The 27446-nt window shown below is 42.3% G+C and overlaps 1 protein-coding gene across 2 annotated transcripts in view; it reads left to right on the top strand.

Moving 5' to 3' along the window:
* ARHGEF28 (Rho guanine nucleotide exchange factor 28) overlaps nucleotides 1-27446 on the top strand; it is a 254074-nt gene that overhangs the window by 106307 nt on the left and 120321 nt on the right. For both annotated transcript variants that reach the window (XM_073679786.1, XM_073679797.1), the window contains exons 5-7: nucleotides 9261-9444; nucleotides 14214-14394; nucleotides 20746-20815. In XM_073679786.1, the coding sequence (XP_073535887.1) occupies nucleotides 9261-9444; nucleotides 14214-14394; nucleotides 20746-20815 (435 nt within the window). The remainder of the gene's footprint in view (nucleotides 1-9260; nucleotides 9445-14213; nucleotides 14395-20745; nucleotides 20816-27446) is intronic.

Below are 27446 nucleotides of genomic sequence, written 5' to 3' on the forward strand. Positions count from 1 at the left end.
GCAACACCTCCTCCTCGTTTATCAAGTCTGTTTCTTGCAAATAAGTTGTATCCTTTTAGCCTTTTATTCCAATCATGTGTATCGTCCCACCAAGTTTCAGTGATTCCAATGACATCATATTCCTTTTCCTGCATTAGTAGTTCCAATTCTCCTTGTTTGTTGCCCATGCTTTGTGCATTTGTATAAAAACATTTTAGTTTGTGATTGGTTTCTCTTCCTCCCATATTTTTATTATTTAAATTGTTTTGTCTTTGTTCTTCCTTTCCACTTCCAGTAGCAGAGATCTCAATAGTATTTGTCAGCTGTATTGCTTTTTCTGGCCTTTTGCTTCCCTTCCCACATTGTTCTAGTTTAAAGCTCTTCTGATGAGTGTAGCAAGGCGACTTCCAAATACATATTTTCCAGTCTTCGTAAGGTGCACCCCATCTCTAGCAAGTAGTCCATCGTATAGGTAATTCATTCCGTGATCCAGAAATCCAAATCCTTGTTGACGGCACCATCGACGTAGCCAGTTGTTCACCTGTAGAATCTTATTCCACCTCATTGTTCCATGGCCATCCACTGGGAGGATGGATGAGAAGACCACCTGCGCTCCCAATTCTTTCACTTTCTTGCCTAAGTCTTCAAAGTCACTGCAGATGGTTTCCAGGTCCTTTCTTGCGGTGTCATTTGTCCCCACATGTATTAGCAGGAATGGGTAGTGATCTGTAGGTCTGAAGAGTCTTGATATCCTGTCAGACACATCTTTAATTTTTGCTCCTGGAAGACAGCACATTTCTCTTGAGGTTATGTCTGGTCTGCAGATAGCGGCCTCTGTTCCTCTTAACAGGGAATCCCCCATGACCACCACTCTCCGTTTTTTCTTCACAACATTCTTCTTTCTCCATCCAGGAGGATTCTGAGGGCTTACAAGGTTATTCATTGCTGGCAAAGTCTTATTTTGCTGTATTTCTTCATGGTTCTCCTGCGTGAGAGCCTGGTACTGGTTCCTGAGCAGTATGGGTGCTGACTGCCTCTCGATCCTCCTGCTTCTGTGGGTCACATGCTTCCATTCCTCTGTTTCGTCAGGTGCAGTTCGAATTTCTTCTCTTTCTGAATCATGAAGAGATAATTCTGCTCTGTCTAAGAACTCTTCACCTTCCTTAATGATTTTCAAGGTAGTTAACCTCTCTTCTAGATTTCGCAACTTTTCCTCCAACAGGGACACAAGCTTGCATTTCTGGCATGTGAAGTTTGGCTTTTCCACTGGCAAGTCTGTGAACATGTAGCAGGATATGCAGCTCACCAAATGGCTCCTGGACTCTTCCATGTTCTTATTGTTAATGTTCTGAAAACAGTGAAAAAAGCTTAAAAAAAAAGCTCCAAAATGCGCGCGCCGGCGCGCGGTTTACCGATGTCCTCTTTTCAGCTCCAACAGCCAAAATCCAGTGTTCTTTGAGCTCGCGGAGACTCTTCACTTACCCCAAAATGCAGTGGGAATATGCAAATTATCTCCTCAGGACTCCTCCCCTGGTTTACCGATGTCCTCTTTTCAGCTCCAACAGCCAAAATCCAGTGTTCTTTGAGCTCGCGGAGACTCTTCACTTACCCCAAAATGCAGTGGGAATATGCAAATTATCTCCTCAGGACTCCTCCCCTGGTTTACCGATGTCCTCTTTTCAGCTCCAACAGCCAAAATCCAGTGTTCTTTGAGCTCGCGGAGACTCTTCACTTACCCCAAAATGCAGTGGGAATATGCAAATTATCTCCTCAGGACTCCTCCCCTGGTCATAGTGGGAAGGGGAGAATAGGTAAATAGATAAAGTATACCAACCATGTAAGGTCACAGTGGAGAAAAAGGGGGATGTCAACAGTGCATAACCCTACGCGTTACGCCATTAGGTTCTGGCTTCCCACACACTCAATCACACTTCAACCTCTCCACCATGGCCAAGACCAAAGAGCTGTCTTAGGACACCAGGGACAAAATTGTATACTTGCACAAGGCTGGGATGGGCTACAGCCTATATGGGCTATGGGCCAGCAGCTTGGTGAGAAGGCAACAACTGTTGGCACAATTATTAGAAAATGAAAGAAACACAAGATGACTGTCAATCTTTCTCGATCTGGGGCTCCATGCAAGAGCTCTCCTCGTGGGGTAAGGATTATTCTGAGAGAGGTCAGGAATCAGCCCAGAACTACACGGGAGGACCTGGTCAATGACCTGAAGAGAGAACTGGGACCACAGTCTCAAACATTACCATTAATAACACACTACACCGTTATGGATTAAAATCCTGCAGGGCACGCAAGGGCCCCATGCTTACATTAGCACATGTCAGCGCCCGTATGAAGTTCACCCATGACCATTTGGATGATCCATAGGAGGCATGGGAGAAGGTCGTGGTCAGGCGAGACCAAAATAGAACTTTTTGGTATCAATTCCACTCACGGTGTGTGGAGGAAGAAGAAGGAGGAGTACAACCCCAAGAACACCGTCCCAATAGTGAAGCATGGTGAGGGAAACCTCATACTTTGGGGGTGCTTTTCTGCAAAAGGGACAGGACGACTGTGACGCGCCCCTGGGCCTGAGTCGCGCAGCGTTGCGCACGCGGGAGCCTACCCGGAGCCGGATCAGATGGGGGTAGTAGTCTCGTGGCGGTGACCCGGTCCGTGCCCAGGGAGTCAGACTAAGTGGCAGTCTATTAGCAGTAGATGGTGGATGACTACGCCACCCGTTGAATGCAGCTATGGAGCTGCCGCTGCAGGGCAGACCGCTGAGGCCGGTGGAAGGATGGTGCAGCGTGGATGGTATAACCCCCAACGGGAGGGGTATGGCCTCAGGGCAGCCGACGTGGATGATGGGGGTAGCAGGAACCACTCAGAGACAATGCGGTGTAGTTCAGGGTCTTCACTGCTGACAAAGATAGACCCTCCCGGAGTACTTGCTAGCAATCGGGGCCTGGTCAGTCCTTGAGCAGATGGGATCTCCCCTGGCCAGGCGGAGTTGTAGGCCTTCCCAACTAACTGTACTCTTCTGGCTACCTTGCTAGAGGCGGGTAAAAGTAGCCCACGTCCCTGAGTGTACCGTGTGGTGCTCACCCGTATGGCCGGTGACTCGGGGCCTTCTAATGGCTTCCGCTCCACGATGGCGGTGCTGGTCCCACGCGTGTGACCGTGCCTTCGGGTTTCTGGGCCAGAGGACCTGCAATCCCCTGCCGGTCGGTTTCTGCTGCTGGGTAGAGATTAGTCCCCACAGCCTCGGACTCCGGGTCCGGTGATACTTCTCAGTCAGGGCGAGCTCTGCAGCTGCCAGCCCCTGACTCCTTGTAGCACTGTTCCCACAGAGCTCCTGATGTTCTTTTCCTATATCTGCTTCTCTGTCTCTACTTCTTCTTTACTCACTAACCCTGCCTCAGCCCTAGGTTTATATAGGGGAAGTTCTTCCCCTCCCAGGACTGGGCAGGAGGTGTGGCATGCATAGGATCCCTGACCAAGAGACCTCCCACCTGCTCTCAGACGTAATATCTCTATCACTGTGGCAACCAGACCCCTGGGGTGTCACAACTGCACCGTATTGAAGGGAAGATGGATGGGATCATGTATTGCAAGATTTTGTAGCCAAGGACCTCCTTCCCTCAGTAAGATCATTGAAAATGGGTCATAGCTGGGTCTTCCAGCATGACAATGACCTGAAACACACAGCCAGGGCAACTAAGGAGTGGCTACTTAAAAAGCATTTTAAGTTTCTGGAGTGGCCTAGCCAATCTCCAGACCTGAACCCAATAGAAAATCTTTGGAGGGAGATGAAACTTAATGTTGCCCAGCGACAGCACCGAAACCTGAAAGATCTGGAGAAGATCTGTGTGGAGCAGTGGGCCAAAATCCCTGCTACAGTGTGTAACCTGGTCAAGAACTTCAGGAAACCTCTGACCTCTGTAATTGCAAACAAAGGTTTCTGTACCAAATATTAAGTTCTTTTTTTCTGTTGTATTAAATACTTATTTCATGCAATAAAATGCAAATTAAATATGTAAAAATCAAACAATGTGATTTTCTGGATTTTTTTTTTAGATTCTGTCTCACAGGTGAAGTGTACCGACGATAAATATTACAGATCTCGCCATTCTTTGTAGGTGGGAAAACTTGGCAGTGTATCAAATACTTATTTTCCCCACTGTATGTTAATAGTCTGTTTAGACAGGCCGACCCAGCTGACTGTGCACAAATGATCACTAGTAAATTACTATTTATGCATACACTATTATTGCTCTTGGCAGCACATGTTGACACAGGACTATATACTGCTACGAACAATGCGTTTAAGCAAACCATAAGTTCATTGTAACCTTTGAACTAGCTTTTTTCTCGTTTGTTGGATGAGCGGCAGCCTGTTTACACTGCACAATTATCGGCAATTTGTGATGTGGGAATTGTAAATGATCCCTATGTCAGAACTGTGGCTCTATAAGCAATATAGACAAACAAGTTTTATTATTTGTAGAGTACCTTTTTCTATCCTTTGCTGATACATTTGGATGAGATGTGTGAGCTTTGCCATTCGGCTCTATCTTATCTTTATCTTGCAGTAGCACTTGTAAAAATTTCCATTACACAGTAATCTGCTGTTTTCTAGATTTGGTGCCAATGCACTAAGCATGATAGAAGATGTACTTGTTGTTCACCATCTATATACAGTAGTGTTCAAAATAACAGCAGCCCAGTATGACTAACCAGATTAAACACTGTTTTTGGTCTAAATTATATTATCACATGTCAAACAATTTACCAGTTGGTGCAGTAGATTCTAAGAAACCCAACAGACTCCGCATTCATGATCTGCATGTTTTTGAGTCTGTGTATTTGAATAATTAATTGAAAGGGGCTGTGTTCAAAATAATAGCAGTATGGAGTTCAATTAGTGAGGTCAATCATTCTGTGAAGAAACAGGTGTGAATCAGGTGGCCTTTATATAAGGGTGAAGCCAGCACATGTTGTACATGCATTTCTCCTTGAAAGCCTGAGAAATATGGGTCGTTTGAGTCATTGTTCAGAAGAACGGCGTACTTTGGTTAAAAAGTTGATTGGAGATGCTTATAAAGAAGTGCTGACAATGATAGGCTGTTCAGCAAAAATAATCTCCAATGCTTTAAAATGGAAACCAGAACCAGAGACTCGTGGAAGAAAACGGAAGACTACAATTCGAATGTATCAAATAATAGTCAGAATGCCAAAGGCTCAGCCAATGGTCCGCTCCAGGATGATCAAAGACAGTCTCAAGTGACCTGTGAGTACTGTGACAGTTAGAAAACGCCTGTGTGAAGCTAATCTCTTAGCAAGAAGTCCCCGCAAAGCCCCACTGTTAAAAAAAAGACTTGTACTTAAGCGGATACAATTTGCCAAAGAACACATCAGCTGGCCTAAAGAGAAATGGAGAAACATTTTGTGGACCGATGAAACTAAAATTGTTCTTTTTGAGTCCAAGGGCCGCAGACAGTTCATCAGACGACCCTCAAACTCTGCATTCAAGCCACTATACACTGAAGACAGTGAAACATGGTGGTGCAAGCATCATGATATGGGCATGTTTATCTTACTATGGTGCCGGACCTATTTACTGCAAACCAGGGATCATGGACCAGTTTGCATATATTAAAATACTTGAAGAGGTCATGTTGTCTTATGCTGAAGAGGATATGCCCTTGAAATGGGTGTTTCAACAAGATAACGACCCTAAACACACCAGTAAACGAGCAAAATCTTGGTACCAGTCCAACAAAATTGAGGTTATGGAGTGGCCAGCCCAATCCCCGGACCTTAATCCGATAGAACACTTGTGGGGGGACATCAAAAATGCCGTTTCTGAGGCAAAGCCAACAAATGGCAAAAAATTGTGGGATGTAGTCAAAGCATCATGGGCTGGAATAACAGGTGAAAGAAGTTGGTTGACTCTATGCAACATAGATGTGAAGCAGGTCTGAAAAACTGTGGGTATACAACTAAATATTAGGTTAGTGATTCACAGGAATACTAAATCCTCAAAAAACAAGACTACATATTGTGAGTTTGTAAAGACAAATGCAGACACTGATATTTTTTTGAACAGCCCAATGTTCATTTTTGTTATTTTCTGTAAAGTAGTTAACAATTATATACATTTCTCTTCATGTTTTGAATTAGAAAACAGTGTGCAATGTTCCCAATGCATGGAAATAAAAACTAGCAGAAAGATTTTGTGCTTGAGGCTATGTGCCCACGTTGCGGACCTGAAGCATATTTTTTACGCTTCTCCCTGGCGGGAAAATCGCATGCGGATATTACATGCGGTTTTCCCGGCAGGTAGAAGCGTTTGTGAGGCGTCTTTGCATGCATTTCCGCATGCGGGTTATCAAGCACTTCTCCAAGCATCACTTGGAAAAGTGCTTGACAACTTGTTCAGAATGGTAAAAATTAAAAAAATAAACTTTATACTCACCTTCCGATGCATTCTCTGCCCCGTCCGGAGTCCTGAGCGGCTCACGCTGTTGTGTGCAGGACCTGCGGTGACGTCATTGAGTCATGTGGTGGGTCACATGACTCAATGACGTGGCAGGTCCTTCAGACAACAGCGCGACGGAGGGAAAACATCAGAAGATAAGTATAAACTTTATTTTATTCTTTTTTTTTCCTTTTTCTTTGGTACCCAGGTCTGGATGAGAGTCTCCTCTCCTCCAGACCTGGGTACCATCCGCACATTGATTCCGCTGCGCTTCCGCGAAATTCCGCAGCATATACGCTTGAAAAACGCTACGTGGGCACACAGCCTGACTCATGTTTTTGAACACACTGCTATTATTTTGAACACTACAGTATGTATGCGCTCAGCTATTTAAGCGTCCATTTACACTGCAGCTTTAAACATGTTTGCCAGTTAGTGGTGATTTAATAGTCTGTTTACACAGGCAGATCCCGCTTCAGCTGTACACAGAACTATCTGTAATATATCGCTCCATGTGCACAGGCTGCAATTGTTCTCGGCAGCTCATACACAGACCAAAAGATAATTTCGCCTGACAAACAAACATTTTGCTTGTTGGTTCGTTGATCGTCAGCCTGTTTAGACTGCACAATTATTGTGAAATGATCATTCCTATGAAAACTTGAAAAAAGCTTGTTAGTGATAATCATACAGTGTGAATAGATTTTTAGAGATCCCCACACACATTATGTGGAACTTAAAGTAAATCAGACACCAGGTTTTTGCTACCTCATCTGATAGCAGCATGATGTAGAGGCAGAGACCCTGATTCCATCGATGTAGTTTACTCTGTGCAGCAGTTGTGACACAATCAGAGTTTTTAGATGCTGCAGAGCTCAGAAAGCTGCCCCCGCACACACCACAGCTCTCTGTGTACATTGTATAGTGACAGTGAGCTGCTAATCAGAGGAGGAGGCGTGATCTTACGACTTGGCACTGGGAGCTAGTCTGGGAAGTGATAATCTCCTGGAGATAAAACATTGATTGTATGGAAACAGCACACAGCCTGAAATCAGTGTCTCAGCCCCTACCTAATGCTGTCCGCAGACTACATAGCAAAAATCCGCTGACAGATTTCCTTTAAGAACGAGCGATACTTCTAGCTGATAGACCACCATCGTGAATTGGCTATGTTTGATTTTTTATTTTTTTTTTTGGGGCCAAAGTTGGACAAAAGAGCTGTTATTAAAAGAAAGATTGTTCATCTATGTTGAATCTTTTGAAGATTATTTCCAGAAAGCTCATTCATTTGGCGCACGGTGCCGCTGAACATGAAAGGCGAGTTGAACAGCTATAATGGGCGAATGTGTATGGCTGTCTCACCATTATGATTGTTCGTTAAATGATCGTTTGACCAGCAACATACATTAGACTAATGTGTATAGTGTCCTTATGCTAAGGTCACATGAATGTATTTTGGGTCTGCGGGTTTTTCTGTAAGCACACGGATTAATGTCAATCATTGTGATGCGGATTGACGGAGTGCATGGAAAAAAGGAAATAAAAAAATCGAAGTAGGTGGTAGATTCATTAATTTTTTAAATGATATTTTCTTATAGAATTCAATGGGGTGTACAAAAAATGAATCCAATATTGGGAATTCTGTTTTAATGGATCCATTGCAAAGATTATATAGGAAATTGTATCAGGTAGAGATTACGGGATCGTTTCGCGGGACTCGTGTCCAGGTCAGTGGTTGATTGGTCATGGCTGGCGCAACGTCATCTGTGTAAAATCTAATCAAATGTTTTGATCTGCAAGACTGGTGTATTGATGATCTCTCCTGAGGATAGGGCATCAATATCTGATCGGCACCCGTGTAGTAGTCTGTCCCTGCTGCTGAACCTAAGCTGCTATTCACTTCAGTAGGACCTGAGCAGAAGTACCTATGAAAAAGCCACATCTAGGATAATGCCGGGATCTCTCACAAATTACCAAAAATAATAATAATAAAAACTCTGCCAGAAACTAGTGCTTTTTTATATTTTACTACAGACTCACAGCTATAACTTGGCCCTTTTACTGCAAAAAAACCCAAAACAGATCAAAGCTGTAAGATGTGTGTGAAAGCCCTTCTTGCATAAGAGCTGTATGTGATTGACTGCTGGCATGGGTCCAGCAGCTCGGCCTCCAGCGTTTTCCACAGAAGTTGCCTGTAACTATCAGCTGCCATTCAGCGGTAATGAGCGGGATCGGGACATTTTAACCCCTTAGATGCCACAGTCAAAAGATTGCAGAGTACTTGAAAGTGCAAACAAAAAAAGGCTCCCATCCGCGGTACCTGCAACAAGATTGTGGAGAGTTATTTGTTTCATCTGCATCCTTAGAAGTCCCAGAGCTGCTCTCACTAAACCTCTATTAGGCCAGACTCTTATTAATGGCCTCAGGGTGTTGCATAAAGTGAAAAAAAAAAAAATTATACTTTCTTCTCGGACCGGCACCGCTGCTCTGCTGTCAGACCTGTATCCCCCACCAGTCTCTTGACATGAACAATCTCACGTGACCCCTGCAGCCAGTCATTGACTGCTGATCCAGTGCAGCATTCAAACTTTTGTGTTTCTGGACAAAAATGTGAAGGCTGCATCCGATCAGGTGAGGAACACAGGGCTGAAGACGGAGTAGTGATGCCAATCTGGCAGGTAAGGATGGACTTTTTTTTTTTTATAGTTACGTAGCACCTTAGGGCCATTGAAAATAAGTTAGCAGTGGACAACCACTTTAACTGCCTGTTTTATATATAACAACCTGTGTATTTGTTTTACAGACAGCCTGTGCCATGAAACCCTGCTACATCTAACAACGAGATGGGGGTTAATGGAGCTGTCACATTACCTCCTGCGTCTTCCCGGTGGATTGTCTGCATTAAGTCGAGTGAATAAAGGAGGGGAGACCCCTGTAGAAGTTGCTGTACGTCACGGTCACACCGAATTGGTCCAACTCTTAAAGAAGTGAGTAGCTCAGCTGAGCCATTTGACAATTTTTCGGTTCTTGAGAATAGGCCGGTGTCATACATGTGCCGTCCTGGTCCATTGACTTAAATGCGTGTTACATGAGAATCAGATGTTTATCTCTGATTGACCATCATATATCCGCCTGGTGCATATAATTTTTAGAAAGCAGATCCCCCTTCCCACTCTTTATGTGCCAGAGTGGGAGAGCAGCTTAAAGAGAAGTTTCCACATTATTGTCCTTTTATTAAATTGATGCTACTTAATACCACTTGTACTATGTCATGGCGAGCACTTCAGAAGCCAGACCCGCTGCAATGGGCTGATGACCCAGGTGACTTTCTTCGGAAAAGTGGTTGTATTATTACATGCAATGTTCAGACAGGTATATTGACTTTTCTGTGATTTTGCAAAATCTGCCCAGTTATACAGTCATGGCCGAAAATGTTGGCACCCTTATTGCAATTACACATGTTTTGTTATACACATGTTTATTTCCTTTGTGTGTATTGGAACAACATAAAAAAACTGAGGAAAAAAAGGCAAATTAGAGATAATTTTACACAAAACCCCAAAAATGGGCCTGACAAAATTGTTGTCACCTTTCCAAAATTGTGGGTAAACATCTTTGTTTCAAGCATGTGATGCTCATTCAAACTCACCTGTGGCCAGTAACTGGTGTGGGCAATATGAAAATCACACCTGAAGCCAGATAAAAAAGGAAGAAGTTCACTCAATCTTTGCATTGTGTGTTTGCCACACTAAGCATGGGGAACAGAAAGAGGAGAAGAGAACTGTCTGAGGACTTGAGAACTAAAACTGTTGAAAAATATCAACAATCTCAAGGTTACAAGTCCATCTCCAGAGATCTGAATGTTCCTTTGTCGACGGTGATCAAAATAATAAAGAAGTTTACAACCCATGGATCTGTAGCTATTCTCCCTCGGTGTGGACGGCAGAGAAAAATTGATGAAAGGTTGCAACCCCGGATAGTTCGGATTGTAGATAAGCAGCCCCAATCAAGTTCCAAAGAAATTTAAGCTTTCCTGTAGGCTCAGAATGCGTCAGTGTCAGCTTGGACTATCCGTCGAGATTTGAATGGAATGAAACGCTATGGCAGGAGACCCAGGAGGAACCCGCTGCTGATACAGAAACATAAAAAAGCTAGACTGCACTTTGCCAAAATGTACATGAGTAAGCCAAATTCCTTCTGGGAAAGCATCTTGTGGACAGATGAGGCCAAGATAGAGCTTTTTGGTAAAGCACATCATTCTACTATTTACCGAAAACAGAATGAGACCTACAAAGAAAAGGACACAGTACCTACAGTCAAATATGGTGGAGGAACAAAGATGTTTTGGGGCTGTTTTGCTGCCTCTGGTACTGGGTGCCTTGACTGTGTGCAAGGCATCATGAAATCTGAAGATTACCAAAGGATTTTGGGTCGCAATGTAGTTCCCAGTGTCAGAAAGCTGGGTTTGCTTCCTAGGTCATGAAGAAGCACCCAGAAATAAATGGAAACCAAGCACTGGAGAGCTATGAAGTGGCCAGCAATAAGTCTGGATCCAAAATCCCATTGAACATTTGTGGAGAGATCTTAAAATTGCTGTTGGGTGAAGGCACCCTTCAAATATGAGAGATCTGGAGAAGTTTACAAAAGAACATTGGTCCAAAATTCCAGTTGAGAGGGGGAAGAAGATTTTTTTTTTGATGATTATAGGAAGCGATTGATTGCTGTTATTTATTCGAAAGGGTTTGCAATCAAATAAGTTGAGGGTGTTAACATTTTTGTTGCCTTTTTTGGGGGGTTTTGTGTGAAATTATGTCCAAATTGCCTTTTTTTCTCTGTGTTGTTCCAATACTCACAAAGGAAATAAACCTGTGTATTTACACAAATCATGTGTAATTGCAATACATTTCTGGGAGAAATACTTCATTTTCTGGAACAATTTCAAGGGTGCCAACACTTTCGGCCATGACTGTAATATAGGGAAACAGCAATTATTTACCCATTGAATCCCCCTGCAGTGCTGCCGTTCTTGTGGTCTCTCACCTACATTAATGACGTCTTGTCTATAAATCATCCGCTGGGGTCAATTACAGACCTCATTGGCCATGTGCCATACATGGAAAAGTCACAGCAGGAGCCAGTGATTGGTTGTAGTGGTCAGGTGACTGAAGAACGGAACATCACGATTCAACAGTTAATATATTTATTTTTAAATGTTGTCTGTTCTATGGGAACGTTTTGTAAAATCCCTGAAAATCCTGCTAAGTTCATGAATGATGTCAAACAGGAGACTGATTTTTACAATGTCTGTTGTATCTAAAATTTAATATTGCCATGTAACGAATGCAGAATAAATCTCCAGAGTATGATTTATTCTTTATTGATTGTAAAAGAATAGGCGTTCATAATAATTAAATATGAAAATTGCCTCTTCAGAGAGGAATTTGCATATTTAATTTCCCAGAGGAGGGTTGCATGGCTTATAAGCCTCCTTACACTAGCATGCCAAGCAGGTCACTCTCCACAAAGAGAAATGTAAAACCTTAGACCATTATAATTCGGTGCTTTCACTTGATTGCATCTCATATTGGAGGTTCCATGGATGAATCATTTATCATGAAATGACCTCGGCATTGCTTGAATCAGACAAAAAAATGTCACTAGACCCATGGCTCCTCATTAGGCCCTACTCACTGTTTTGTCGTGGACCTTGATTTCCCGAGATCCATGATAATGTGTTTGTACATCCTAGTAATGCTACAGTTTTACTCCTATCCCCAGACTTGGCCATGGAGCACCCAATGTAAGTGTAGGATCTGGCCGTAAAATGTCCATCTGCGGTGTGCGGGATGTGCAGGCTTTCATATGCTCTCCCGTAATCTTCCACAAGCTACAATTATGTCATTTATCTCTACTTAAAGCAAATTACATCATGTCTCCTGCATGGCGGTAAGGCTGCATTACAGGCAATGGTTCTGTCCTTTATTAATCTTAACGAGGTTCAGCACCATGAAAACTAACTCGTTGACTGGTTATTTCTTGGAGAGAAATGTTTTGCAGTACTAGATATTTCTGTAAGGCTCTGTTCACATGTACATTGGTGACTGTCACAGATCCAGATGACCAATAAAGCTAACCAAACATTACAGCATACATGGCGGACATGAGGACAGAAACCTAATTGATCATATTGTAGTCATTGCGGCTCGTCAAGTGCCATTGGTGTCCGTCATAAGACTGAGCCGTCATTTTCATAGTTATGCTTTTATGATTCAGCAGAACAACAGAAATACGGAATGCAAATGTGCACAGAACCTTAACCCTTAATGAAGCTGACAACTCCTTGTGATACCCCACGCTTGGCCCGATAAAATAAAAAAGCTTATACTCACCTCCGGTGTTGGCGCTATTCCCGCGGTGTCGGCACTCACTCTACCCGGGACTCCCGTGCTGTTGTTGTGACACATGATACTTGCGCCCAATCAGCGATGGCGTCACGGTCTCCACCTCCTGTCGAATTGAACATGAAGAGGAAGTGAGACATCAGCCACAGCCGAACTCCCTCTTCATGTTCGATTTATCCAAAGGCGGGGACAGTGACGCCAGCGTTGTTTGGGTGCCGGGGTGACATGTCACAACAACCGAAGGTGAGCCCCGTGACCGCGTGCTGATATCATGGGAGCGGTTCCAGCACTGGAGGTGAGTATAAGCTTTTTTATTTCTTCAGGGCCAAACCGTTTGATCAAGAAGGGGTTGTCCAAGTAGTGCACAACCCCTTTAATAATTTCTACTCCTTAGATAGCTGTCTGCTGAATAGCTCTCTAAGGACTCCCCCATACAAGGACTGCTCGGCTCAACATTCCTGTGTTCTCTCTGAGAGAGTCGCGGCCAGACTCTTCTGGCGGCAGCTTATCTTTTGGAGAACAAAAGGATCCTTGGTTGGATTTCCAATGTGCCGATCCGGTTGAGTCAAGCAACCATCGCCCAAAAACATCAGATCGTGTCGGCCGATTCTGGTAGGTTCGGCCGACTTTGTCTAATGTGTATGGGGGCCTAAACTTATTTTTAAAAGCCATATACAGCTGTTATATTAAATATATGTTTTTAGAAAAGTGTGTGTGACCCCAGCGTCAACATAGCCTGTATCATCCCAAAGACCTCTGATTGTCCTGGACGGTTTATGCAATCGGCACATTTTTGTTTGTGACACTTCGTCCAGGACTTGTATGTTTTGCTTCCAAACATCTCTGTATTTATTATGTATTTGTAGCCGGGTCTGCAGAGCATGTTTCAACCAGGCCAGAAAGTTTAGTAAAATTCCTTTCCGCACAGCCTATGTCGTTCCTGTCGGGGATGTTGCCATTAGCATGACTCGAGCATGTCCGTGACTACTTGTACATTTTGTTATGAAAGCCTTTCTTGTTTATAACTTCTTAAACAATGCAGAGCTCCCTCGGGGCGCTGTCTGTTTTTACCAGTCACAGTCATACAGATCTGCTGCCTTCCAGTCAGTAGGAGTGATCCTGTGCACAGCATGCCATGGAGGTAGTGCCGTATAATCCCAATTGCATTACCCGAGGATAATGAGCAGTGTTTATCTCATTACATGAGATCAGAGCACACTCACCGGAGCGGGCACACACCGGCTCCATCTCTCGTGTAGCTGCTGGTGGACACACTGGATACAGAATAGAAGACTGACTTATGATTGCGGCCGGGGCTTTGTGTATGTCTATTAATATAATCCCATTACCTCCAGTTTTCAGGAGCTTCCGCCACTTGACTTCTGTACGGCAGCAATCAATCAGGATTCTTTCTTACGGTTCTGTTGGTCCTCTGGCGTGCTGACATTAACCCGGCGTCAGACCTCTGGATGCTCTCTGGAGTCGGACATTAAACTCTTCAGAAAATGTTTGTGTGATACCAACTTTTTTGACAAGGTAAGATTTGTTGTGACGTGCTTTGCCTGGTTATTTATTTTTTTAATTTATCCATTTGTTATTTTTTGTTTTCTGAACCTTTTTGCTCCCTTATACTTGTATGTTTTATTTGATGTTTAGCTTTTGCAAATATCACATAGCAGGTGCAGAAAATTACTTTAGTACTTTAGAGAACATATCGTAAAATAAAGAGAGGAACTCTTGTATTATGTGCTGGGAAATATAGTTTATCCGCCCGGGAACAACTAGGATTTCGGAAATTGGTAACTTCAAATATGTTGCGACATTGCCCTACTGATAAAATCAATGTTGGTGTTTTATTCTCCGCTTTCTATAAGCCATCCTAATTAGTTATAATTTTATGTTTTTACAATTGTTCCTGATGATCTTTCTGATGACTAAATGAAATTTTAATAATTTAACTTAATATCATTTAAACTTTTTTTTTTTGATACACAAAAAAACATATACTACATAGTATGTGTTTTTATGCATATGTCATGTATACATTAAGAGATTTTGCAGTGGTGCATTTAGTCTAAGATGCGTGAAGACATAATACTGGTGACCTGTTCTGCCTAAGAAACCATTACGTATATATTTACTTGTCCGATATGTCAAATGCAAATCATTAAAATATATACACTTGCAACAGGGTGCAAACTTGATCCTCAAGATGTGGTTTCTCTGTGGTTGTGGTCATGGTTTTAAAATACTATACCAAAAACGTGTGTATTTTTTTTTTTTTTAGGCATCGGCAATTGGTATTCTAGATGTAAGCAGATATTCAGGGAAAAGTTCAGCTCACGGTTATGTAGCTCTTACAGAGATATCACTAGATTGTGGGTTGTTCTTCCTTGATCTCATCATGAATGAGCTTAAAGGGAACCGGTCAGAAGATTCATGCTGCCATAACTGTGTGAAACGCTATGATTTCCTAGACTAATCATACTTTGTAAGAGCGGAGTTCCCTTCATCCTGCCAGTTTATGCTCGATGGACAGGTCTTTATCTACATGCTAATAGATGGAGACCTATCCACAAGTGTGCCAGGCGGGAAGAAGCCAGAGCGTAGTCTGCTCCCAATCATCAACTTTTCTTCAGTTTACTTTGAAATTGCAGCATTTCAGAGAAAAACATGGCACTTTGTAATATGGAAGCCCACCAGTATTTTGGGTTGCCAACAGGTTCAACAGCAGGAGAGCTTCGTGTATGTTTCTGCACATGACCGTATGAAAAATGTATCCCATTAAAGAGAATCTGGCATCACTATTTAACTTGTTAAAGTAAAGGTGTGGTCATAATGGCCCTGTTACATTGATCTAGAGGATACCTACAGTGAAAAAAATCCGTAGCCTGGTTCTGGTTTAATTCACTTAGAATTTTTGTGTGCAATAGCCTTTTCGTGCATCGTGATGGGACTGTGGGTAGGGTCTTCGGCTCTGCCGTGATCCCTGCGCATTTGCATGAGTCTCTTCTTTTAAATCTCTCGCTGCGGGTGGCGCTTGTACACATTCAAGTCCCAGGAATTCTGCAGCTAAACAGAACCGGATGCGGCGCACGCTCAGATTAACCTCTAGCAGTCTCTAGCAAAATGGCGGCGCATGTGCAGATTCAGATCTCAGCTCGTCATTGAGCCGAGATCCCAATCTGCGCATGCGCAGCTGCCAGTGCCATTTTTCTGGAGACCGCCGGAGGTTAATCTGAGCATGCGCTGCCTCCGCCATTTTGCCTGAGAACATCGGGACGTGAATGTGCGCAAGCGCCACCCACTGCAGTGACGGCGCTAGCACGAAATTTGAAAAAGGTGGCTCATATAAATGCAGAGGGGCCATGGCAGAGATGAAGACCCTACCCACAGTCCCACCTCGATGCACGAAGAGGCTATTGCACCAAAATTTCCAAGGTCAATTAAACAAGGACCAGGCTATGGATTTTTTCTCTACAGGTATCCATTAAATCAATATAACAGGGCCATCTTGGCCTTACCTTTACTTTAACAAGTTAAAGGAGTTAGCCACTACTAGGACAACCCCTTCTTGATCTAAATGTTTGGCATGGGAACTCCAAGGACAGCAGTGCCGACACCGCGATGAGTATAGGCTTTTTTATTTTGTCGGGGCCAAGAAGGGTTTGTCCAAGTAGTGGACAACCCCTTTAAATCATGATGACAGGTTCTCTTTAAGGCTTTGTTCCATATAGCACCATATATTGATTCTGTATTTCCTAGGAATGCTCATTGGGAGCGGTGAATATTCATGGTCTTTAATAGCGGGCACACTGAAAGCCGAGCGCAGCAGGAGCCGCGCTGCAGCTACAGTGTGCTCGCTATTAGGGAGAATGAATGGTCACTGCTCCCTACGCACGTAGTCCGGGCGTGGGGAGCGGTGACTATTCCGGCACAGAGCTGGACACAGCCCTGGAGGAGAGAGGAGGTTAGTATAATTGTTTATTTTTTTTCTGTGCAGCGTGACGGGGATCAGGGGGTGCCAAGCATACCAGGATGAGGGGGCCATACATACATGGATGAAGGGTGCCATACATACCACGATGAGGGGGGCTATACATACAGGGATGAAGGGGGGCCATACATACCAGGATGAGGGGGGCCATACATACAGGGATGAAGAGTGCCATACATACCAGGAAGAGGAATGAAGGTACCATACATACCAGTATGGGTGTGAGGGGGGGGCCATACATAAAAGGATGAAGGGTGTCATACATACCAGGAAGAGTGATGAGGGGGCCATATATACGAGGATGGGGGATATTAACAGAATTTTTTGCTTAATTTTTTTTTTCTATTTTCCTCCTTTAAAACCTAGGTGCATCTTATGGTTCGGTGCGTCTTATAGCCCGAAAAATACGGTAGTTTTCCAAAATATAATAATTTCCCTCCTGGAGAAACTACCTTCATCTGCTTTTTTCGCTTTGATTCTATTAATTATATTTTTCTTGTATTTTCCCTTATTGAGAGATGGGAGAAGGAGGAGGCATCGTCTAATCCCTCCACAGCGAGTTACCCTCTATTTAGAGTTTACAATCTAAGTTTCCTGCCATACACAACCACATTAAAAGTCCAGTTTTGGGTATTTTAATTTATCACCCTAAAATTAGGTTTATGGGTGAGTTCACACATTGTGCCCGCAATGGTTTTACTTTTTTTTTTCTTTTGAAGTTTTCAGAAATCAGTGCGATTTTGCCTCAATTTTAAAAAAACTGCAGTTAAAAAAATGGCACAAGCTTAATGTGTGGACCCACTATAAACAGTGTTTTCCCACAATTGCATTATACAAGCAAATTGTTACCTTTTTGCATGAAGATATTGTAGATTTAGTGATTGCTGCTTGTCATAATTCATATTGGCTGTGTGCCATCAATGCAGCCCACCTGAAGACAGGAGGCCCATTGTAATCTCCTTCTCTTCCCGGGTGATGTGGACCTGCACAGGGATATTGATTGTACAGGTGCAGCAGTGTTATCTTAATGTATTTAAAGAGTTAGGCTTTGTGCTCCCAATGAGTTTTTGGCCTATTTTTGATGTGCCATAGACGCAGCGTCATACAATTCTAGCAAAGTAGATGGGATTCTGGATTCACATCTACACAGCTCAATACTGTATCATCCATGCTGCTGCTTATCTCTGTGACCTAAAAAAAAGAATGAAGGGCGGGAATCATCTGTGTTCTGTGCTGTGTATGGCAGATATCACAGCTGCAAAATTCCTCCTCCCATTTCAAAATGAATTGCAAATTAACAGATAGAGCCTGCAGAGGGCTAAACTGGTGACAATGCAGGATGCAAGTCATATAGTGGTCAGAAGTAGTTTCATTCCTCATGTACAAAAACAGGACAGTTTATTAGGAAAAATACTTGACATCTGAGACGTGTGCCAATCACATGATCTAAGTGACAGAAACCCATTTGCAACTCTGCTACATTCAAGTGAATGGGCTGTGATGCAGATCACGGCTCGACATGAGGTGCTGAACTTGGCATGACCAATTGGATCTTTTCTATTCAGCAAGTGATTGCAAATCCCCTTTAATAAAAGATGACAGCAAATGTCTTGAAAGAAGCATTCCTCCTCCCATCAACGTTTTTATCCTCTTAATAGATTGGAATCATCATATTATACAGCACTGTGTACTTACAATTGCTCACTTTGCCCTTCTACACCGTTAATTATTCTCTTTTCTCTGCTCCATGTAGACAAAGAAAATCTTTTGTCCCTGCATTTATCATTCCCCTCTTCAACTCCTGACCCAACTGCTCCGCTTCTCCCTGTACCAGGGACTTTTGCAGTGACTTATGACTCGTACAGGGAAAATTAACCTCCTGTTTCTACATAGAACTTAGAAGGATTCAGCTAGTCAGTTATTAATCGCATGAAGTCATTGACCTAATGGAAAACAGTAGAGTTAACTGGGTAAAAGGGCAAAATGAGCAATTGTAAGTACACGGTGCTTTATAATATGATGATTGCAATATATTAAGAGGATAAAAACTTTAATGGGAGGAGGAGGAGTGCTTCTTTAATCAGTTGTACTTGATTCCAACATTGCTTGGTCAGTACACACACAGTTGAAAAAATAGGCGTTACAGTCTTTCATTTTTGCCCTAGTTTTTTACTTCCCATCCTCTAAGAGCCATAATTTTATTTTTCTGTCAAAATTGCCATATGAGGGCTTGTTTTTCTGTGGGACAAGTTGTAGCTTTGCATGATACCATTAATTTTACCATTCAATGTACTGAAAAATTAGAACAACAATTCCAAGTGGGCTAAAATGGGGAAAAAAAATGTAATTCCGCCATAATTTCATGTGTTTTTTTTTTTTAATGGTATTCATTGTGCGGTAATAATGACCTAGTAAAATTATTCTCCAGGTCAGCACAATAACAGCAATACCAAACCTGCATAGAATTTTTTTTTTTTTCATTTGAGCGTTGAAAAAAAATCAGACGTTTGTAATAATAATAATAAAAAAAATAGTTTTCTGTCGTCATCTTCCAAGACCTGTAACATTTTAATTTTTTAGTTGATGGAGCTGTGTGGAAGCTGATGTTTTTACTGATACCATTTTGGGGTAGATATGATGTTTTGATCACATTATACTATATATTTTTTATGGACGTATGGTTCCTGAAAACTGTAAATCTGTGTTTGTTTTTTTTTCTCTTTTCAGTTTTTACTGTACGGGTTAATTGCAGTTTATGTTTTGATAGTCTGGATTTTTATGGACTTAGCGATACCAGATATGTTTGTTTTATTTTACCTTTTTAACTTACATTATTTTTAATAGGGGATAAGTGGTCCCTTATACGGGGAGCCGGTGGAAAGTGGTACATACGAACATTCAAAAGATTGACAGTGGCGTTTAAATGGTTAACAGCCAGTTGCCAAGTTCCTGAGCCCAATCCACACATTCAACCCACTTCATGACTGATACATCCACGATGGGGCTTTATAGAGGACATTTCACCAGCTTGAGCATGTTAAACTGGCCATGGAATAGTGGCTGCAGAGCTGAGTGAAACTTAGTTTTTATTTTATAATTTCTCCTTTAAGTTGCAGAGGTATTAACTTTTAAAGTATAGGTTATAATTTGTTATACTTCAACTGGGCATTAACCGAATTCTGTTTCTGGGGAGTGTACTTCTTCTACTGCATGAGGTTGACCAATCATAAGCATGCAGCAACACACAAGGGAGAAAAAAAAAAAACTCCTTGCTCACTTCACTGATCTCTGCAGCTACTGTGTAGAGACACAGCAGAGCTGAGTTTTGTATTATTACAAACACTTCCAGTTCTGACACACTGACCTTCAAAGGAAACGAAGATTTTCACTATGCACTGTAATACTATAGTACTGCCATATATAGTAATTCTGTGGGACGGTCACAGGTTTGTGTGTATTTTTGGGGACTTAAAAAAAAAAAACAGTTGAAGAATAGTGCATTTTCTAAAATAAAGAAATTACTTACTAGTTATATCCCTTGTGATTTTGGTCGTCCATTTTGGCCATGATTACATCCTGTACATCATTCATATACAAGCGTCACCAATCACCTGGCTCATCGATGATGTTTGCATGTGTGGTACGTGACCGCTGAGGACAGTTATTGGAGTAATGGACGTCCTCACTGATGGATTTACCTGCTGTATAATGCTTATTTTATTCTTTTAGAACATTCCCTACTCTTGCGCTTTGTTTTCGAAAATTCAGAGAAAACAGTCACAGACTTTGAATATAATACTGACAGAGGAGCACAATGAGCGGTCTCTGAGCAAGCATATGGTTGAGGTGATGATTTCATATTCATTCATGTATTTTTTGCTTTGTTTTAGATTGTGAGCCCCATGCACCCTTGGAATTACAAGAAACAGAGATCAGTTGATGGATCTACTACAGAAAGAGGTAGAGTATAGTTTACAACATTTCTATTTTTGTGTCACTGTTTATATCTATATCTTTAAACCATTGCATCTTCAGATATTTCTGGAAAGGTATAATTTAACGTCGTCGTGTCATGTGACGCATATAATGTGACCTCCCACAAGCTGTTTTTAGGGTTCATGCATCTAAAGTACTGGAGGTGATGACGAAGGATAAATTCCGAAATGCATGAACCACATAGACTTCCGTTCTGTGTTTGGATGTGTTTTTGTACTTAAAGGGAACCTGTCACCAGCTTTTTCATGTCTGAACTAAGACTATCACCTTATTCAGCACCTGTGCTGCATTCGATAAATGTTTATATAACCCCCTAACTCACCCTGTATACCACCCAAAAACCTTTTTGAAATTCTCCCGTTCTCTATGTAAATCCTGCCGGTCCGGTCCGATAGGTGTCCTTGTTGAGGCGTCTATCCCTCCTCCCGGGTTCTGATCGCGTCCTCCTGCTCTGATTGATGTGGATGACGCCTCTTGCAAAATCTCTCACCTGCGTAGAGACATCGCCAACTCGCGCCTGAGCACTTTGCTGTGCCCTACTGCGGGTTGAGCTTAAAACATAAAGGCAGATTTAGAAGATTGTATTGGGGGATTTTCGCTTTGACACTGTTTTTTTTTTTCCTCTACATTTATTTTGTGTTTTAAACACTTTTTGCACCTTGAGGGCTAGATCTCGTGCTACGTTCCCACGATGAGCATTTGATGCATTTTTGCACCTATTAGTTAAATTAGGTTACTTGCATTTTTCATTACATTTTTGAATGCATGTTTTTAAAATGTCTTTATCGTGTTTTTGTGGCTTTTGTCTCTTGTTCGTGTGTCGTGTTTTAAATAAAACTGCTTTAATTTTGATACTTGCTGCAATTTGCCTTTGCCAAAACTTTGTTGATACAGTCATGTGTGGATTAAATGCATTTTTACCGTGTTTCTGCACTGAAAATGCATATGTGGTTTTTACCTGCTGATTTTCTGCATCTGATGCAATCCTAGGAGAAAAGATGCACATGAGACCTCATGCAGATGGACGATTTTTTAAGCGTGTGACAAAATAGCACCGATTATTCTGATCAGAGTTTGATCCCAATGTCCTGCGATTTTCTTGTACATGGAGACCTTTTTTTAAAAAAAATTCTCCATCTTCTCCATTCTGCCAGTCTGTAAAAATCAGCTGCACTCTGATGTCATCAGAGTGCAGTCTGATATTTTTTTTCCACGGACCCATTGACTTGCATTTATGATTTTTCATCCGACTCTTGGATCAAAATTGGACTTGTCTCTGATATTTTCCGCTTATCTTTCGGTCCGATGAAATGTGAATGGCCCCAAAGACCAGCATCGATACAAGTGCTATCCATAAAAATCACGGATAGCACTCGTACACAAAAATCGAAGGTCTTCATGAGCCTTAAACTGTGTACCTGCAAGAGAAGTTGACATGAAGCACGCACCGCAGGTCAGTTTACGCCTCATTATTTGCACAGCGAAAATACACAGTGTCAAAAACTCACCAAAAACTCATCTTGGAAACTTAACCCTAGAATGGAAATGGTGTGATGTAAGATGCGATACGGTGCACAAAAATTACATCTAATTTCTGGTGTAAAGTTATCTTACTAATGGTGTAAACTTAGTTCACATACAGCGTAAAGATTTGCTAAATGTATCCTCCAGCTTGAACTACGGTGATGAATTTAGTCTATTTTAAGGCTGTTTGGGCTAAAAATTAGACTGTTTTAGTAAATCTTCCCCAATGACTTTTACAGTCCCTACTTGTGGCGTTATTTTCTTCCTATTGCAGTAGTTAGAGGAGTTATGAATGGGAATGATTCATGTGGTTTGTGTTGGCAGGCCATAGAGGAACGGGTACTTATTCTGGAGTATACAGTGCCTACTGTACCTTATCCCAGATGGAGTAGGCAGCCGTAGCCCTGGGCATCTACTTATTGGTTGACATATTCTGAGAATATGTGAAATGACTTTTGTGCAGATCTATTGTATGTTGTTGTCGGCTTCATTCCCGGCTACAATGGGCGTCTTATCTTCCGTCTCTGTGGTGCCCCTTTAATGCAATATTTTGTATAATCCGGAGGCCTGATTAAATTATGTTGTGGTTGTCTAATAGCTTTGGGTTAAGCCACAAAAAGAGCTTATTATTCGGCGATTATATTGTTTTCTATTGAAATCCATGAATGTTGTAAATGTCGAAGAAGACGGCCTAATTCTGCTGTGGGAAGTGTGTAATAGACACTTGAGCGCACCCATTCACGGAAAAGACCTCATTTATATGTCGTGCCCTGCAATGCTCCCCAGCAGTCTGGGGGAATTATCAAGCATGAGGAAGGCAACATGACCAACACACCGATTTTAGTGCTTTTTCATTTATTGTTGCTGAGAGTCTGAAGTGTGTTCATGAGCTGTGGCTCTCCCAACTCTCTTGGCGTTAATCCACAACTTCCCCCCCTAAGGCCACGTTCACACGTTCAGTATTTGGTCAGTATTTTACATCAGTATTTGTAAGCCAAAGCCAGGAGTGTCAGCCGCTACTTCATGCTGCGGGTGGGAGGTGGGCTGCATGAGGCGGCATGTGAACAGTCGCTTCTTGCTGATGTGTTGGCATCAGAATGATGGACAAATTGATCTGAGCGACTTTTGGTTCTAACAAAGGACAAATTGTGATAACTCGATGACTATTTCAAATCATCTCTAAAATGGCAGGTCTTGTGGGGGTGTTCCTGGTATGCAGTTTAGCATTTAGCAAAAGAGGTCCAAAGAAGGACAACCAAGGAGTTGGCAAGAAAGGCCATGGGTGCCACATGCTCATTGATACTTGTGTGGAGTAAAGGCTAGCCTGTCTGGTCCGATCACACAGAAGAGCTACTGTAACAAAAAATACTAAAAAAAAGGCTAATGTTGGCCATGATAGAAAGGGGTCAGCTCACACGGTGCATTGGAGATTGCTGTGTATGCAGCTTTCCAGCTTCTGACTGCTCAGAAAATCCATGTCAACCACTTTCCCTTGCAAAAAATGCCTACAGTAGACAAGTGAGCATAGCCTGAGGAATCACATTTCCATTTACATCACTTGGATCACCAGGTGTGTCACTTCTCCGGGGAAGAGACGTCACTGGGATCTGCTGTGGGTAGATGTGTGATGCTCTGGGTGATGTTCTGCTGGGAAAACTTGACATCCATGGGGGATGCTGGTATCTTCTACCAAACCATTGTACAGATCAATTAAACTCAGGACGATGGTATTCTCTAATGGCAGTGACCTATTTCAGCAGGATAATGTGCAGCCACACTACAAAGATTGTCGCGGAGTGGGTAGAGTTACATGACATAGAGTTTGAGGTGTTGTCTTCGCTGCCATATTCCCTAGATCTCAGTCTGCTTCAGCATCTGTCGGATGTGCTGGAAAACAAGTTCAGAGGGAAAATATCAGGCGATTCATGCTGGCCAAACCGTGGGTGCATAATTAATTACAGTCAGGTGTTTCAGAAAAAATATACCTTCAAGATCGTAGCGCCGCTGCAGGTGCCATAGGGAGAGACCTGTCATCACCTGCAATGATGCTGCGAAGAGCCCGGAGACCAGATTAGTCTGGCGCGTCCCTGCCAAATCTTTGAAGTATATTTTCCGAGAATAATATACCTGGCTCCAGTCGTGCAGCCAGACCAGGATTCTTGCTGCCCACAATTTGGGTAGTACGAATCACCTGACATTTTCATTGTAATTCATGGAGGCCGCAACCCACAATTTATAGGATTTATAGGCTCTGCTCCGATCTTCTTGGTGCCAGATATCACAGGACTGCGAAATCCTTCTCTCACCAGGTCAGAGCGGTTATGGCAGCACAAAGAAGACCTACAAAATATTTGGCTTATTTTTATGACCGAATGACTATTGTGGTTACGTGCGTGCACTGACATGGCAGGTTATAAGCAGTAGATGCACCCACAAGGGTCTACGAGTAATGGGACATGTGTGAGGAAGTCCAGGACACCTCCTGAATGTACATAAGGCATTTCGCCACATGGTTGATGTCTATTATGCTTTATTAAAATCTATTTTGCACCATGTGAGCAACATAAAGGCAGCTAATTATTGTGGCATGGGTGGGGGCATCTGTTGGCTTTTTTAATGCATTGCTTTAGAAGTTTCTCATCATAGACATCCCCGATGTGGGCAGCATGGTGGCTCAATGGTTAGCACTGCAGCCTTGCAGCGCTGGGTCCTGGCTTCAAAACCCACCAAGGACAACATCTGCAAGGAGTTTGTATGTTCTCCCGTGTTTGTGTGGGTTTCCTCCTCCGGGTTCTCCGGGTTTCTTCCCACACTCCAAAGACATCCTGATAGGGAATCTAGATTGTGAGCCCCAATGGGGACAGTGCCAATAATGTCTGTAAAGTGCTGTGGAATTAATGGCGCTATATAAGTGAGTAAAATAAATAAATAGACATCCCCGACGTCATAGACTGAAGACTGGAAATGTTGTCATACTGCTAATTTTGTCAGAGACAATGGCTACTCCATTGGAAATGCAGTGTAACATTCCTGCCATTCAGCCGGCCTAAGTTTATCAGTGCAGTAACCATCAGCAGCTCCACATTTTGACCCATACTATATTAGATATTCACCACAAATCATGTGCACTAAATGATTAAAAATACAATCATATTTTTAATTAGTAAAACATAACTGTAATAAAGTAAACCATTTCCGGTTACTGTCCACACGTTTTCTATTTGTTGCATTTGCTTTGTATTGTGCAGACAGTGGTCAGACTAAATAACGACACGCCATATTCACAGTGGGTCCTACTATTGTCTGTGATACTCGGTCCGAGTATGGACAGCGATGTACGGACTGTCCGCCGGTCTCCCTTCACAATGACCTACGTATGCTCTCGTAATGGAAAATAAATAAGCTGTAGAGGTAGACTCTTGGGGAGATCTATGCCCGGCCCATAGATCTTAACAGCTCATTTACAGAAAAATGTGGATTTTTCAAGAATAGGATATCAGATCTTAGATATCAAAATATCATTTTATTAATCTTTTTATGACCCACATGCCCATATTGACGGCTTAGGAGGGTTGATCCCACTGACAGATTCATTTTAAATACATTTAACATAAAAACCTGATTTATTTTCTGATTAGTCTTTTAGCATTTATCCACCTTTAGTTTAAATAGAAAGTCTTCCGAAGGTCTGTGATCAGGAGAGATGGCTGGAGTATGGAGCTCTGTTCACATCTGCATAGTGGGCAGGGCTGTGGAGTCGGAGCCCATTTTAGTGAAGTCGGTTTTAAATGGACCGACTCCTAAAATATATAATAAATTGGGTACAGTAATTCAATGCAGTTTGTGGGGAATATTTTTCATAAGAATTTGGGAAAGTTATGAAATGTCCTATAAATGTCTGTCCTATTCCTGATCTAAGGGTCTAGACTTTTAGCTGAGATGAATCTGTGCTACAGTAAATTTATCACTTAAAGATGAGCCATGTATGAGGGAGTCGTGGAGTCTGATTCATGTCATGGAAATTGAGGAGTCGGAATCGGGGGTTTGGTTTACCGACTCCACAGCCTTGATAGTGGGTTAGTATGATGGATCCAAGCGGTACCCCATGGTCCCCATTTCCATCAAGGTTCACCTCTTTGTGACAGCAAGAATAAGACTGCATGCTGTGCTATTTTTGCTGTCGAAGACAGGACTGCCGACGGAGGTTCCTGAAAGGGCCTCGAGCAGCAGTGTGAACATAGCCTTATTTCTTTATTATCCTTGTAACATATACAATAGAGGGAGGACAAACTGTTCTGCAAGTATTTCCTAATTAGCCTTGACTACTCTGGTAGATTGAACTATTTGAATGTCATTGTGACCTCTGTCAAATAAATTCAAGGAAATGTTTTAACGTTGCAAGGAAGCTAAAGTTCCACTGTGAGAAAGAAAGCTAAACACTTTATAAGTCTCAGGATTTACAAAGGCCGTTGGCTAAACTATCATTATTGATATCTGCAAGTTCTGACTTTCTCAGGGAAAACGACTGGATACCCATAACATTGTGTGACTCGACTAGAACTGGAGAACAGAAAGTGGAAGAGCTGCATTTTACATCCTTTATTTTCATATATTTTTCCTAATGGTTATTATGGGGGTTGTAAACATAAAATGAATGTAACGTATGTTCTAAAGCTCGTTCCCATGCTTCGCTTAGGTCTATACTCTGCCAATTTCCTGATAATTTTACATTTCTCAATGGTGGTTTAGTGATCCTTGCTTCAAAGTGGATCTGTCATCAGATTTCACAGTACAAACTGCATGCATCATTAACCCCTTTACCCCCGAGGGTGGTTTGCACGTTAATGACCAGGCCAATTTTTACAGTTCTGACCACTGTCACTTTATGAGGTAATTACTCTGGAACGCTTCAACGGATCCCTCTGATTCTGGGATTGTTTTTTCGTGACATATTGTACTTCATGATTGTGGTAACATTTCTTCGATATCACTTGCGTTTATTTGTGAAAAAAACGGAAAGTTGGCGAAAATTTAGAAAATTTTGCAATTTTCAAACTTTGAATTTTCATGC

This window comes from Phyllobates terribilis, unplaced genomic scaffold, assembly GCF_046119375.1.
Source record: "Phyllobates terribilis strain yellow unplaced genomic scaffold, ASM4611937v1 Scaffold_1__5_contigs__length_1240528914, whole genome shotgun sequence".
NCBI lineage: Eukaryota > Metazoa > Chordata > Amphibia > Anura > Dendrobatidae > Phyllobates > Phyllobates terribilis.